The 14,970-nt window shown below is 38.1% G+C and overlaps 8 protein-coding genes across 8 annotated transcripts, besides 1 other annotated feature; 3 read left to right on the forward strand and 5 right to left on the reverse strand.

The window, feature by feature from the left end:
• Window positions 1-556: 556 nt before the first annotated feature.
• Window positions 557-3,313, reverse strand: PMA1 (H(+)-exporting P2-type ATPase PMA1; the record flags this gene model as incomplete). Its single annotated transcript, NM_001180873.1, has 1 exon — window positions 557-3,313. One exon carries the CDS (start codon window positions 3,311-3,313, stop codon window positions 557-559), a length of 2,757 nt encoding a protein of 918 aa, NP_011507.1.
• Window positions 3,314-3,587: 274 nt separating this feature from the next.
• YGL007C-A (uncharacterized protein) lies at window positions 3,588-3,674 on the reverse strand (the record flags this gene model as incomplete). The annotated part of the gene is made up of 1 exon (NM_001184592.3): window positions 3,588-3,674. One exon carries the CDS (start codon window positions 3,672-3,674, stop codon window positions 3,588-3,590), a length of 87 nt encoding a protein of 28 aa, NP_878075.3.
• A 232-nt stretch (window positions 3,675-3,906) lies between these two features.
• BRP1 (Brp1p) lies at window positions 3,907-4,284 on the forward strand (the record flags this gene model as incomplete). Its single annotated transcript, NM_001348838.1, has 1 exon — window positions 3,907-4,284. One exon carries the CDS (start codon window positions 3,907-3,909, stop codon window positions 4,282-4,284), a length of 378 nt encoding a protein of 125 aa, NP_001335779.1.
• A 1,292-nt stretch (window positions 4,285-5,576) lies between these two features.
• Window positions 5,577-5,804: an origin of replication (ARS719; Autonomously Replicating Sequence).
• A 265-nt stretch (window positions 5,805-6,069) lies between these two features.
• YGL006W-A (uncharacterized protein) lies at window positions 6,070-6,180 on the forward strand (the record flags this gene model as incomplete). The annotated part of the gene is made up of 1 exon (NM_001184634.1): window positions 6,070-6,180. The coding sequence occupies one exon, from the start codon at window positions 6,070-6,072 to the stop codon at window positions 6,178-6,180; it is 111 nt and encodes a 36-aa protein (NP_878076.1).
• Window positions 6,181-6,567: 387 nt separating this feature from the next.
• PMC1 (calcium-transporting ATPase PMC1) lies at window positions 6,568-10,089 on the forward strand (the record flags this gene model as incomplete). Its single annotated transcript, NM_001180871.1, has 1 exon — window positions 6,568-10,089. The coding sequence occupies one exon, from the start codon at window positions 6,568-6,570 to the stop codon at window positions 10,087-10,089; it is 3,522 nt and encodes a 1,173-aa protein (NP_011509.1).
• Window positions 10,090-10,354: 265 nt separating this feature from the next.
• Window positions 10,355-11,194, reverse strand: COG7 (Golgi transport complex subunit COG7; the record flags this gene model as incomplete). The annotated part of the gene is made up of 1 exon (NM_001180870.1): window positions 10,355-11,194. One exon carries the CDS (start codon window positions 11,192-11,194, stop codon window positions 10,355-10,357), a length of 840 nt encoding a protein of 279 aa, NP_011510.1.
• A 155-nt stretch (window positions 11,195-11,349) lies between these two features.
• On the reverse strand, window positions 11,350-12,603 carry RPN14 (Rpn14p; the record flags this gene model as incomplete). The annotated part of the gene is made up of 1 exon (NM_001180869.3): window positions 11,350-12,603. The coding sequence occupies one exon, from the start codon at window positions 12,601-12,603 to the stop codon at window positions 11,350-11,352; it is 1,254 nt and encodes a 417-aa protein (NP_011511.3).
• Window positions 12,604-13,120: 517 nt separating this feature from the next.
• On the reverse strand, window positions 13,121-14,821 carry CDH1 (Cdh1p; the record flags this gene model as incomplete). Its single annotated transcript, NM_001180868.1, has 1 exon — window positions 13,121-14,821. One exon carries the CDS (start codon window positions 14,819-14,821, stop codon window positions 13,121-13,123), a length of 1,701 nt encoding a protein of 566 aa, NP_011512.1.
• Between the last annotated feature and the right edge of the window lie 149 nt (window positions 14,822-14,970).

The raw sequence follows: 14,970 nt of genomic DNA on the forward strand, positions 1-14,970 counted from the left end.
CATCTTGCAAAGATACCAAATATTTTCAAATCCTACTCAATAAAAAATTAATGAATAAATTAGTGTGTGTGCATTATATATATTAAAAATTAAGAATTAGACTAAATAAAGTGTTTCTAAAAAAATATTAAAGTTGAAATGTGCGTGTTGTGAATTGTGCTCTATTAGAATAATTATGACTTGTGTGCGTTTCATATTTTAAAATAGGAAATAACCAAGAAAGAAAAAGTACCATCCAGAGAAACCAATTATATCAAATCAAATAAAACAACCAGCTTCGGTGTGTGTGTGTGTGTGAAGCTAAGAGTTGATGCCATTTAATCTAAAAATTTTAAGGTGTGTGTGTGGATAAAATATTAGAATGACAATTCGAGATGAAATTTTAAGCAAACTCTAGTAGGAAATAAGCGGCTTATTCTTGTTGGCTCCTAATTCTTTTTAGTGTATCAGTTCCCATTGATAAAAAAATTAAAATTAAAATTAGAAAAATTAAACCAGAAAAATCAAGTTGATTAAAATGTGACAAAAATTATGATTAAATGCTACTTCAACAGGATTAGGTTTCCTTTTCGTGTTGAGTAGAGACTCTTTGCATAGCAGCCATGAAGTCTTCGACACTTCTGGTAGACTTCTTTTCCTTCATTGGCTTACCGTTCATCAATCTGTCAAAGGCTTCAGAAGTGGACATTTCGTAGTAGAAACCACCCAAAACACAGAAGATACCGATAGACCAGATCCAGACACGGACGACAGTAACAATATCAGTCCAGTTTTCAGACCACCAACCGAATAAGGTAAACATGGTAGCGATGATGTCGACAGCGAAGACGGCACCAGCCAATTGCCAGGATGGGATAGAAGACCAGAATGGACCAGCAGCTCTGGTAATGAAAATCAACCAGTTTTCAGTCAAGGAAATTTGCAAGAACATAATACCGTTCATAGCACCGAAGTTTTGGATAATACCACCCTTTGGTAAGAACATAGTAGTCAAGGTAATCCAAGAACCTATAGCTAAAACTATGCCCAAAATAATAGACATACCCCATAATCTTGGTAGGTTCCATTTAACGGGCTTTGGAGAGTAAGGAGCATTATCGTAAGCAATAGCCAAAGTAGCAACATCAGCGAAAATAGCGATGAAAACAATCAAATCAATGTCCAAAGAGTTATCCAAAATAGCAATCCATAGACCCAAGAAGATTTCCAAATGTAGAGACAAAGCAATACGGTAAACAACGTAAGAGTACATTCTGTGAAAAATTTGTCTGGAGGTCTTCAAAGCATCAATAATAGCAGATAGACCAGGAGCCAAGAAAACAATATCAGCAGCAGATCTGGCAGCATCAGTAGCACCTTCGACAGCAATACCAGTATCAGCCTTCTTCAAAGATGGAGCATCGTTAACACCATCACCAGTCATAGCAACCAAGTAACCTCTGTTTTGCAAGATTTCAACAACTCTGTATTTATGTTGTGGGAAAACTTCAGCGAAACCATCGGCATTTTCAACAAAATCAGCTAATTCAGAACCTGGCATGTCACCACCGCCACCTAGACCTAATCTTTCAGCGTTGTAAATGTTGGTACCCAAACCCAATTGTCTACAAGTTTCCTTAGCAATACCAACAGCATCACCAGTTAACATCTTAACTCTTAGACCCAAGTGTCTAGCTTCGCTAACAGTTTGAGCAGTATCGTCTCTTGGTGGATCCATACATGGCATAACACCCAAGATTTCCCAGTGACCTTCACCTCTCTTTCTAGCAACACCTAAAGCACGGAACCCTCTAGAAGCCAATTCAGCAACCTTGTTTTCGTAGTTTTCATGGACATCTTCTGGGATTGGGTGATCTTCTTCGACAGTCTTCAAGACGAATAATGGAGCACCCTTAACACAAACAATTCTTTCACCTTCTGGAGATTCGACAACGGCAGTAACCTTCTTGGAGACAGGGTCAAATGGATGGAATTCCAAAACCTTGTACTTGGTCAAAGCGTCCTTAGCCTTTGGATATTGCTTCAAAGACTTCAAGAAAGCCTTATCAATAGCATCCAAACCCTTCTTCTTTCTGGAAGCAGCCAAACAAGCAGTCAACATCAAGTCGTCTGGAGAAACACCTTCAACAGTGTATGGTTCGTGCAAGGACAACTTGTTCTTGGTCAAAGTACCGGTTTTGTCGGAACACAAGATTTCGACACCAGCCAAGGATTCAATAGCAGACAACTTTTGAACAATGGCTTGTTTCTTAGCCAAGTAAGCAGCACCGACGGCCATAGTGGTGGTAACGACAGCTGGCAAACCGACTGGGACACCAATAATAGTAATACCTAGAGTGTATCTCAAGATTCTAACAATACCGTTGGTTCTGTAGAAACAAGCAGTCCAGACCAACAACAAAGTGGCAATGACCAAAACCAATAAGATAATACCAATACCGTTCAAAACTTCAGTGAAATGACCTTGACCACCAGCGGCTTTGTTAACCAAAGCAGCAGCTCTACCAACGAAAGTGTTGTCACCGGTAGCGGTAACAACCATGAAACCTTCACCTCTCTTAACAGTGGAAGAAGAGAAAGTTTGGTCACCGTAATGTTTGTCGACAGCCAAAGATTCACCAGTAATAGCAGATTGATCGATTTGCAAGAAACAGTCTTCAGTGACAATACGACCATCAGTTGGGATAACAGTACCATCTTCCAATTGCAAAATATCACCTGGGACGACTTCGTTGGCTGGAATTTCAACCAATTGACCGTCTCTGATAACAACAGCAGTGTTAGCCAAAGTCTTTTTCAATTCATCGACAATAGAACCAGCTTGGAATTCTTGAACGAAACCAACACCAGCGTTTAACATTAACAAACCACAGATAACACCGAAATCGACCCAATCGGACAAACCGGCAGCCAAAATAGCAGCGGCTTCCATAACGAATTGAATTGGACCGACGAAAAACATAACGAACTTAACGACTAAAGATTCTTTTTCGTCAGCCATTTGATTCAAACCGTACTTCTTTCTTCTTTTCAAAACTTCATCGGAAGTTAAACCGTAAGATGGGTCAGTTTGTAAATATTCTTCTGGAACTGGTCTAGCTTCACCGGCGGCAACTGGACCATCGTTATCACTGTCTTCGTCGTCGACACCGTGATTAGATTGTAGTTCTTCGATTAAAGCATCGATATCGTCATCGTCAGAAGATTCAGATGCAGCGTCATCGTAAGTCTTAGCAGGCTTTTCTTGAGTTGGCTGATGAGCTGAAACAGAAGATGCTGAAGAGGATGATGAAGAGGATGATGTATCAGTCATATTGATATTGTTTGATAATTAAATCTTTCTTATCTTCTTATTCTTTTCAATGATTTTCTTTAACTAGCTGGGGTATATTTTTTTTCTTTCTTTTGAATGTGTGTATAAAAGAGAGAAAAAATGGTTATTTTCCAATTAATTAATTATTAACGATTGTTAAAGAAAAAATTTATCAACGAGGTTGATAGAAAAAAAAAGTTTTTGTAGATATAGAAGAAAAAAAGATTTTCACTATTGGTGTTATAGGAAAGAAAGAGAAAAAATTTAAGAGAAATTAGATGTTAGACGATAATGATAGGACATTTGAAAATAATACAATATTTGGCCTTTTTATATAATCGAAACTAATGGAGGGGAGCATAAGCGGTACCCACCATCGACCACGTTTCGTCACCGGTCATAATTGGAATAAACAAAACAAACAAACGAACTAAAGAGTGTGAGAGTAACAATTTCCACAGAGGTAAAAAAAAAAAAAAGGAAAACAGAAACAAAAAAAGCTCATAGTTCTACTATAGCTTCTTCAGACTTTCTGTGAACGAGGGAAAAAGACAACAAAAAAGCAATGGATAAACGGTCTCGAGAGATTTTTCATGATGGAAAAGGAAGGAAAAAAACCCGAAAGGCATATGGATAACATTCTGAAAATGTCTATTCCTGTCAAAAGCATGTCAGAGGTCTCGAGGCCTGGAAGTGCCGCATTAGGAAATACAGATGCAATGCGCGCGAGTTTACGAAATTCTCGCAGGAGTTTCTCCGGCCATGTGCGGCTGGTTCTACGTCTCGTGTATGGGTTTATTTCTGCGGTAATTATCGCCGGATCTCCGCTTCGAGACCGGGTTTGTTTTCAAATTACCGGAAAAGGTCAGGCAAAACAGAGTGATGTATGGGTGATCCCAGCAATGCCTGTTTATGTTTCTCCGTTTCAGGAAGCTTGTTTTGTTTTTTCCCCGTCAGCGATGGTGACGTAAACGACTTTTTGCACTTTAGCAAAGCTGAGTTAATCTCGGAAAATCTCTGTGTCCTTCCTTTTTCTTCTAGCTTCCGTTCCGAGTCTCATCTTCTTTCCCGTGCCGTCGGGTTTAGTAAAGAAATGTAAAGAAAAAATGTCGTATCGTACCCGAGAAATATTTCAATTCTCTTACGTATGCGATAGCAGTTGGAAAGATCTGATTCGTTACGATGACTTGATAAGCGCGGGCTTTTTCGCCCTATACGGCTTGGGCCTGACTAAAATGTGATTCTGTGTTTTACGTATATGCGCGTATATAGAGCAATTGATTGACTTATTACGCAGTTTATCAAGATAAATTCTTTGTTCTTGCTTACGGGAGTGTGGTAAGCATGTATACGCCCGTTTAAAAACCCGATGGAGGCTTTTTCCCCAATTCTCGTACTCCATTGGGCATATGATTTCTTTCTTTTTCCCTTTTTTTTTTTTTCTATTTCCCTAAACTAACAGAACAAGCTTCAAAACAAATGACGGAGAGAAAAACAGTTTTGATTTACCAAATGCGGCAAACTTATTGAGGCTAGACACAGCTCTACCGGATTCGTCCGAGCACTTTTTTGTTTTCTTTTCTATATTTACTACAAACATAACAAAGTTTTGTGCGTCTTCCCTAAAGCAGCTAGGATGAAAATCCTATGCTCTCATCTCGCTGGTTGCCATCTCATCGCATCCAATGCTGTCTGTAATCATTTTATTGGACTTTTCTTTGTTTGCTAATCCCCCTTTTCTTTTTCCCGTTCTTTTCTTGTCCTTGTTTTTCATTTTAACTATATTTCTGAAATTAAGGAAAAATAAGGCAAAAAGTGGGTGGATGCATCTGCGACTTCTCTAGTTTTGCGCCTACTTGGGCGCGCTAATAATAAGGGTTTAGCTTCTTAAAATAAAAATGTCAGTAACAGTTGTACGATAAGGTCTTTACTTTTTTTCTCTCGAGAAATGTCTTTTTCTAATTAATCTCTCTTTTCTGTTGTTGGTTACTGCCTTCCATAGTCCAAGACCATTCGTTATATGGTGCAGTGTAGGATCGAGGAGAATCGGCTCACGGTGCTTATATTATTGCCCGGCTTCAAGTATATTTACATCAGTCTCCATAGTTGTTTTATCTTATTCTTGGCATTGATCTGCTTATTAAACTATTTATCGGTTCTCTCTTCTGGTACAGAACTTAACATGATCTTGTTTTCACTATTGTGCCATAAGCTGAAAAGGCTAAAATAAAATTAAGATAGTAAAGTTCACTCTTAAACTAATCAAGCATGAATAATACAAAATAAATATTTGAGCCAAAGGGGATGATTTAATTATCAAGTTTTTCTTTTCATACTTCGGTTTACAAGCATTGTTTACGGCTCTTCTTTTCTTAGTTCTTGGCAGTTTGTGTTTTCTTGATGAGAATAAGAAAAGTATCGATCTTACGGCAAAACATAAATAAAACACAACTTTATCTTTTTTTGTCGCAGTAGTGTGGTCCTACAGCTCCAAGCCTGCCGCTTTTAAAATAGTGAGCTGTGCATACTGATATATGTTCTATTTTACCCATTTGAGGGGCCTAAATTGTCTATTAATTTTTTTACTTTAATACAGTTTGTATAGAAACATGTGGCACTAACAGCTTTATCCGCCCGCAGAAAAGATAAAAAAAAAGGGTTTTTACCCGGCAAAGAAGCTTCTCCATCATTTGTCAGGGGGAAAAGAAAATTAGGAGGCTCAGGCCCTAGAAGCGCCCTCCACGCTTTTTAAACAAATGCTAATCTTCATAATTCATTATCATCGCCACTTGGCATTGCATTTAATGGGCGCCTTCCAAAAACATTCAAATAGTATCAGCCCCCCCCCAAGGAAAGGCTTTATTTGAATTGCGTTAAATATTCGATTTCTTTCTAGCAATTATTACCAAAATAAATTGCAGGCTTAACGAAAAATTAAATAATCTCTTCAGATTTTTTCACTTCCCCAAACTACATTTTAGTCAGGTTGGCACGATTCAATTGAGAAGGCTTAGGTTAAGAATAAACATTTTTTCATAAATTTGAGGAAGAAGGGGCTTTTCTGGTAATTTTCATTCAATAGAAAGGCTTAAGAAAACGTCAAAAAACTCATGCGCCTCCAGTAAAAACTAAGTGTATTAAGAGAATTGTATCACATATATACGACATTGAATTAAAGAAATAAAACTTGAACAAATAAAGTTTAGAAAAGTGGTTCTAAAAAAAAAAAAACTGTGTGCGTAACAAAAAAAATAATGTCTAGACAAGACGAAAATTCTGCTTTACTAGCGAATAATGAAAATAACAAACCATCGTATACGGGAAATGAGAACGGAGTCTACGATAATTTCAAATTATCAAAAAGTCAACTTTCGGATCTTCATAACCCTAAATCAATAAGATCATTTGTCAGATTATTTGGATATGAGTCTAACAGCCTCTTCAAATACTTGAAAACAGATAAAAATGCAGGCATTTCTCTTCCAGAAATATCAAATTATCGAAAGACAAACCGGTATAAAAATTATGGCGATAATTCACTTCCTGAAAGAATACCAAAGTCTTTTTTACAATTAGTATGGGCTGCTTTTAATGACAAAACAATGCAATTACTGACAGTCGCCGCTGTTGTTTCCTTTGTTTTAGGTCTATACGAACTATGGATGCAACCTCCACAGTATGATCCTGAAGGAAATAAAATTAAGCAAGTTGACTGGATTGAAGGGGTTGCTATCATGATTGCGGTCTTTGTGGTAGTTCTAGTGAGTGCCGCTAACGATTACCAGAAGGAGTTGCAATTTGCAAAGCTAAATAAAAAGAAGGAAAACCGTAAAATTATAGTCATAAGAAATGATCAGGAAATATTAATTTCCATTCACCACGTTTTAGTCGGTGATGTCATTTCATTACAAACCGGTGATGTTGTCCCCGCTGATTGTGTTATGATATCAGGGAAGTGTGAGGCAGATGAATCATCCATCACTGGTGAATCTAACACAATACAGAAATTTCCGGTGGATAACTCATTAAGAGATTTCAAAAAATTTAATTCTATCGATAGTCATAACCATAGCAAACCATTAGATATAGGTGACGTTAACGAAGACGGTAACAAGATTGCTGATTGTATGTTGATTTCAGGTTCCAGAATTCTCTCTGGCTTGGGCAGGGGTGTCATCACGTCCGTGGGTATAAACTCAGTTTACGGTCAAACCATGACTTCATTAAATGCCGAACCTGAAAGTACTCCATTACAGTTACATTTGAGCCAATTGGCTGATAATATATCCGTTTACGGTTGCGTGTCTGCTATAATTCTTTTCTTGGTCCTTTTCACTAGGTACTTATTTTACATAATACCTGAGGATGGCAGGTTCCATGATCTAGATCCCGCTCAAAAGGGTTCTAAATTTATGAACATTTTTATCACATCTATCACGGTTATTGTGGTGGCTGTTCCGGAAGGTTTACCATTAGCTGTAACTTTGGCCTTAGCGTTTGCAACAACAAGAATGACAAAAGACGGTAATTTAGTACGGGTTTTAAGAAGCTGTGAAACGATGGGATCTGCTACTGCAGTGTGCTCTGATAAGACTGGCACTTTGACAGAAAATGTCATGACTGTCGTTCGTGGCTTCCCGGGCAATTCTAAATTTGATGATAGTAAATCGTTGCCCGTTAGCGAACAAAGGAAGCTGAATTCTAAGAAAGTTTTTGAAGAAAATTGTTCGTCATCCTTGAGAAATGATTTATTAGCCAATATTGTCCTGAATTCTACCGCCTTCGAAAACAGAGATTATAAGAAAAACGATAAAAATACAAATGGTAGTAAAAATATGTCAAAAAATTTGAGTTTTTTAGATAAGTGTAAATCTAGATTATCGTTTTTTAAAAAAGGCAACAGGGAAGATGACGAGGATCAATTATTCAAAAATGTCAACAAGGGTAGGCAAGAACCCTTTATTGGCTCTAAAACGGAAACAGCCTTACTCAGTTTGGCAAGATTATCATTAGGATTACAACCGGGAGAATTGCAATATTTGAGAGATCAACCGATGGAAAAGTTTAATATCGAAAAAGTTGTTCAAACAATTCCGTTTGAAAGTTCTCGTAAATGGGCCGGCTTAGTGGTAAAGTACAAAGAAGGCAAAAATAAAAAACCATTTTACAGGTTTTTCATTAAAGGTGCAGCAGAAATTGTTTCCAAGAATTGTTCGTACAAGAGGAATTCAGATGATACTTTGGAAGAAATCAATGAGGACAATAAAAAAGAAACTGATGATGAAATCAAAAATCTTGCGTCCGATGCTCTCAGAGCCATAAGTGTTGCCCACAAAGATTTCTGCGAATGTGATAGCTGGCCCCCTGAACAGCTGCGTGATAAAGACTCACCAAATATAGCTGCTCTTGACTTGCTATTTAACAGTCAAAAGGGCTTAATTCTAGATGGTTTACTTGGGATTCAAGACCCTTTACGTGCAGGCGTTAGGGAGTCAGTACAACAGTGCCAACGTGCTGGTGTAACTGTGCGTATGGTTACTGGTGACAATATATTAACAGCAAAAGCAATCGCGAGGAATTGTGCGATTCTTTCTACTGATATTAGTTCAGAGGCTTATTCTGCAATGGAAGGCACTGAATTCAGAAAGTTAACGAAAAACGAACGTATAAGAATCCTGCCAAATTTAAGGGTCTTAGCAAGGTCTTCGCCTGAGGATAAAAGGTTATTAGTAGAAACATTGAAGGGGATGGGAGATGTTGTTGCGGTCACTGGCGATGGTACGAACGATGCTCCAGCTTTAAAGCTAGCTGATGTTGGTTTCTCAATGGGTATTTCCGGTACGGAGGTTGCCAGAGAGGCTTCTGACATTATTTTGATGACTGATGATTTCTCAGCTATTGTCAACGCTATTAAGTGGGGAAGATGTGTTTCAGTCTCCATAAAAAAGTTCATACAGTTTCAATTAATTGTTAATATCACCGCAGTGATTTTAACGTTCGTTTCATCCGTTGCATCTAGTGATGAAACATCAGTACTGACGGCGGTCCAACTGTTATGGATCAATCTAATCATGGATACTCTAGCAGCTTTAGCTTTAGCCACTGATAAACCCGATCCAAATATCATGGACAGAAAACCTAGGGGCCGCTCAACTTCTTTGATTTCTGTGTCAACTTGGAAAATGATTCTATCACAAGCTACATTGCAGTTGATAGTTACTTTCATTTTGCATTTTTACGGGCCAGAGTTATTCTTCAAGAAACATGAAGATGAAATAACAAGTCACCAACAGCAGCAACTGAATGCCATGACATTCAACACTTTTGTTTGGTTGCAATTTTTTACCATGTTAGTATCGAGAAAATTAGATGAAGGTGATGGTATATCAAACTGGAGAGGCAGGATTTCTGCCGCCAATTTGAATTTCTTCCAAGACTTGGGTAGAAACTATTATTTTCTCACGATCATGGCGATCATTGGCAGCTGTCAAGTTTTAATCATGTTTTTTGGTGGCGCACCATTTTCTATTGCCAGACAAACCAAATCAATGTGGATAACCGCGGTACTGTGTGGTATGTTGTCTCTAATCATGGGGGTGCTAGTGAGAATCTGCCCCGATGAAGTAGCAGTGAAGGTATTTCCGGCTGCTTTCGTTCAAAGATTCAAGTACGTATTTGGACTCGAGTTCCTCAGAAAAAACCATACTGGAAAACACGACGATGAAGAAGCGCTGTTGGAGGAATCTGATAGTCCAGAGTCCACCGCCTTTTATTAATAGACGCGCTCTATATGTTTATACAAATGTAAGTGACCAAATGAAAAGATGTGTGTAATAGTTATATTTTCAAAATTGTACACTATATTATATAATCAATAAAAAGAAACTATCTGAAATAGCATGTCCTCCTAAACAAATTCCTTTTTACCCTTTTATGCATTACAAGTGGACCAAAAGGACTGGAAATGGTAAAAAGAAATAAGAATTTAAACATGCTATAAATTTCTTTTGTTAATTGCAAATTTTTTGTTTTTATCACCGATTATGATATCATACCATCGTCAATATTCTTGGTTGATAAATAACTTTGTGCTTTTGATTTTATGCTCTCCGAAAAGTTGCTATACTCAGCAAAGAACTTATCTAGGCCTTTAAACAGACATTTCAGTTCAGAAAGTGAATCAATTCTCCCAATCAAATCCTTGTTTGTTTCATCTTTAGCCTCGTTATCAATCGCAGAGCTTAAAGATTCATCGATTGTATCCTCTAATGCTTTCAATGATGTTCTAAAATCTGTTATCGAAAGATCTGTCCCCGTGCTGGTTGTATTATTTTCTCTAACTGTCGAAATATTCGTAACGGTCCTAACTTGTTCCAGGTAATATACCACTTTTTCAATTCTCTCCTTAATCAACATTAAACTTTGCAGTTGTTGCCTCACATTGGTATTGCGATTATTTTCGTTATCTAGATCGCTTAGTTTCTCAGTTACATTATGCATTCCTGTTTCTAATGCTCTTACAGCACTTGCCAACGTATCTAAGTAATATTCAAGCTTCGATGATTTTAAGGATTCAGTAGAATACAATGAGGAATCGTTCTGTTCTGCTTCTTTGTGATACCTAGAAGATGCCCAAGTTCTTGGTAACGTTTGAGATAATTTATCCAAATTCCATATGGTGCTTTCCAACTCTTTTGTAAGGTTCTTTGTGTAAAAATCCAACCTGGTTAATAGCAATGAGGATACTGATTGCGTTTGAATCTGATCTTCGTTTAAGGCATTTGATAAGAGTATATCAACGAATGCATGGGGAACGAACTCCTCATCAAAAAACATACTCAATATATCATCATCATCACCCGTAATTGTCAACTCTACCATATTCTGCTTAGTTTGGCCTTCTTGTTCTTAGTGAATTGTTCTATTTTAGACATATTTCATATGGAAATAAAATGCATTATCACCCTCAAAGCGCATTACGCCAAGCTCATGCAGCGAAGTGAACTTTTTTGAAAAAGTTACTAGTACGAAAGAGGTTAAGGATTACTTAAGTTATACAAAGCGCAGAAGTTGTTTTTTCCAACTTCAAGCACCTCCCCATTTGATTCATCATCAGAAACGTAACAGAATTGGCTGACCTCATCGTCATTGGAAACTAAAAAGGTGGGCGTCTCAAATTCAATAGCGGGCCGTTCACTTTCTGGGTCTGAAATAATGTCAAGCTTAATACTGGTGTCGAATCCAGAAGATACAAATAAGGCTCCGGCTGCAAAGTAGACATTGTTTATTGGGGTGCCTTCATTAATTAAAAACTCACCAACTGGGCATTCCGGTGATCTTAGATCCCATTGAGCTAGCATTCCATTTTCATATCCGGCATAAATATAGTTTGCATTATTGCCATCGACTGTCAATGAATTACATGAACATGTGAACTTGCTTGGGAGTTGAATAGTTTGCTCTTTGGAAAATACATTATGTACAGTAATAACACCAGAAACGTGACCAGCAATCACATATTTTCCATATGTTCCAAACTCTAGATTATTTTTCTTGGAAGTAGAAATTTCATGTAATTGTCTGTCTGTCCCTACGAACAGCGCTATGCTGTTAACACCATCATGCGGGTTTTCTTTTCTGTTAAACGTGTGAATTGTCGTTCCTGTGCCGCACTCCCAAAGGCGAATTGTACCATCCAAAGAGGCAGAGAGCACATTCCTTCCTCGGTCTATTATGGCAATATCTGTGACTGTCGCCCTGTGTCCAATTAACGTGCGAGGATTTGAGCCGTCTTTTACTGACCAGATCTTTAATTGCATATCCTGTGAACTAGATATCAAAGCTTCACCGCTTGGAAAAAACTTTAGTTTTGTTATTTCACTAACGTGAGCTTGGTCAATTTCTCTTTGAAGGTTGAAATTTGAATCCAATACTTTAATATCGCCTTCTGTAGTGCCTAATATGAACCGTCTCATCTGAAGTTTAGCTGTGTCTACGGCAGTATAATCCGCCCTCTTGAGCATCTTTGAACCATCTCTTATGATAGTATTGAATAAAAAATCATGTCCATCCAACCGCGCCTTGTATAAGTGGGAGCCAACCTTTTCAAATGTATTTCCTTTGCCTGCATCTACACCCCTGCTATTTCCTAACACTACTATCTTATGCTCCTTGATTTCATTTAGGTTTTTGTCAACATTGATGTAAAATTCATCGTCATTTTCATCATTTTCTTCCAGAACAGCTTTAAAATCATACTGGATATGAGCAACTGTGATGGTCTTAGTCATTGTCGTTTCTATTGTACTTCGCTATTTCTTTTTACTTTCTGCTCTTAGGGTTGAAAACTTAATTTTTCGAAGCTTCTTTTGCCGATTTCTAGATTATTCGCCCATCCTGACGCCTGTAATATGTCATGTTAAAAACATCACAAAAGTTAATAAGGTTAACTGAGCCTTATTCCCAAATCCTGACAAGGACAAATGCCATTTTTAATGTGCAAGAAAAAGGTTCCATCCAGTTTTCTAATAACTGGATGACGAAATTTTAACGGAACTTATTAACCGTCTCTTTTTATATTGTTACGTATTTTGTATGCTTGGTAGGTACGTTACCTTAGTACATAAGTGTTATCGTTAAAATCTTCTCACTGAAACAATTGAACTAATCAACCGACCTTGTTAGATGAGTGAGGTGTAAGTAGAACTATATGAACTACTGGGCATTCGCAACAACACCATCAGATATACTAGTACACTTTTTTTTACAGAATTTTTGAGATGATATTACTACTATGAAAACCCTTTACTAACGTATTTGATTAAATGCGTCAAATATTAACGAATTTGGCTGTACCTTCGCTTTTGGTTTATCAAAAAGTTTCCAATATCGCAATGTTTCATCTCCAGCCCCAGAAACCACCGTGGTTCCATCATTGGATAACGTTAAATGCAGAACCCTGAAACTATGACCTTTCAGAATTGCAATTGGATCCATAGAGTTACAGTCCCACAAGGTTAAGTTATATTTTGAGTAACCATGTGATGTCACAAGCTCGTTAGTATTCTTTGACCATACCATATTACATATTTGAGAGCCGCTATCTATATCACTCATCTTTATTGACGTATTAACGTTCCAGATTTTTAGTCTTCTATCTGCTGTACCACCACCGGTAGCTAGCACACCTCGTTTATGAGGAGACCAGGCCATTGCCTTAACAGCAGCCTTATGTTCGTCAAACGTCAAGATTGGAGATTTCGACGTTCCTTCGTAAACATGGACGACGTTATCGTTACCACCTGAGGCAAGTTTGTTGTCCGCTACATTCCACTTTAGGCCACAGACTTCCTGAGTGTGCGATTCTATAGTTTCAAAAAAGGGATCTGGCATCCTAACATCCCTATGCAGTATTCGATGATCTCTACTCCCAGACGTCAAAACATGATTATTCCAAGATAAACACGCTACTCTGTCAATATGTCCCGACAACGTCCTAATACATTTTCTTTTCATTACGTCATAAATTTCTACAAGTCCATTTGCTTGACCTACTGCCAGATGAGAGCCTGCTCCAATCCAGCTTAAGCTTGTGTATTCGTTTTCCGTGTCGCATAAGTGAACAACGTCGCCAGTGTTATTATCGGTTAAAAAAATCGATTTTCCAAGAGCAACTGCCAAAACATCAGTACTTGACCAATCTATCAAGCTGTAGTAAAAATCGTCTGCTAATGATGGGGCATCTAAAACTCTATAGGGAACTTTAGCTATTTGTCTAAATTGCTTCCCCGGTGATAATAGGAGCTGTTTGGAATCCGGCCTAACTGGCGACATGGAATCAAAAAATTGAGATTGTAACAAAGAGGCCGCAGATAGTCTTCTACCTTTACGTTGTTGATAAGTCAACAGGCTGGCGCCCCTAACTGAGTTGCTTGAGGGTCTCGTGATTTCATCTTGCTGTGATGTAAAAAGACGTCGAGGAGTGACTGGCGTGGAATGTGGCGAAAATTCCTCTAAACCAGCAGCTTCAGGAGGTGGAGTTGATACTCGTTCCAGTTCATAACCATGTCTAGTTGTATTTTCTGCGTGCACATTGCCTCTAGTAGATGGTCTCGTATTCTTAATGCGATCTATACTGCTCTCTGAGCCTACCGTATCCTTGCTTAGCATCTCGCCAAAAAGCTCATTCTTCAGCAAAGTATTATAAGTTTCATGTGCCTGTCTTTCCTTTTGGTATTCTACTTGATCTTCCGTACTCGATGGATTAAGGGCTGGAACGCTTGCCATACTACTGATGGAAACGATGGAATTGAAATCTATATCTGTTCGGGAAGGAATATACCTATCACCATATACTGTAGACGGCCTCGATCGCCTGGAGGGAGATGATAATAGTGAGGCGGACGAAGAACTAGATATTGGCCTTTTCGATACCCTCTTACTTTCAGAACCCTTGAGTGGGGAGGAGGAAGGCGTATTATTCATGAATGGGTTCAGGTTTGTGGACATGCAACTAAATTTAGGATGAAGACTAGAAGGAAGGGTGACAAAAATCGGAGTTAGAGGATGAACCAAGTTTGAGATGGCCAAGTCTAAGGTATTGTAAATCCATGAGGTTCTTCTTCATCGCAATATTAATGCTAGAAGCGGTGCAAAAA

This window comes from Saccharomyces cerevisiae, chromosome VII (genome assembly GCF_000146045.2).
Source record: "Saccharomyces cerevisiae S288C chromosome VII, complete sequence".
Lineage (NCBI taxonomy): Eukaryota > Fungi > Ascomycota > Saccharomycetes > Saccharomycetales > Saccharomycetaceae > Saccharomyces > Saccharomyces cerevisiae.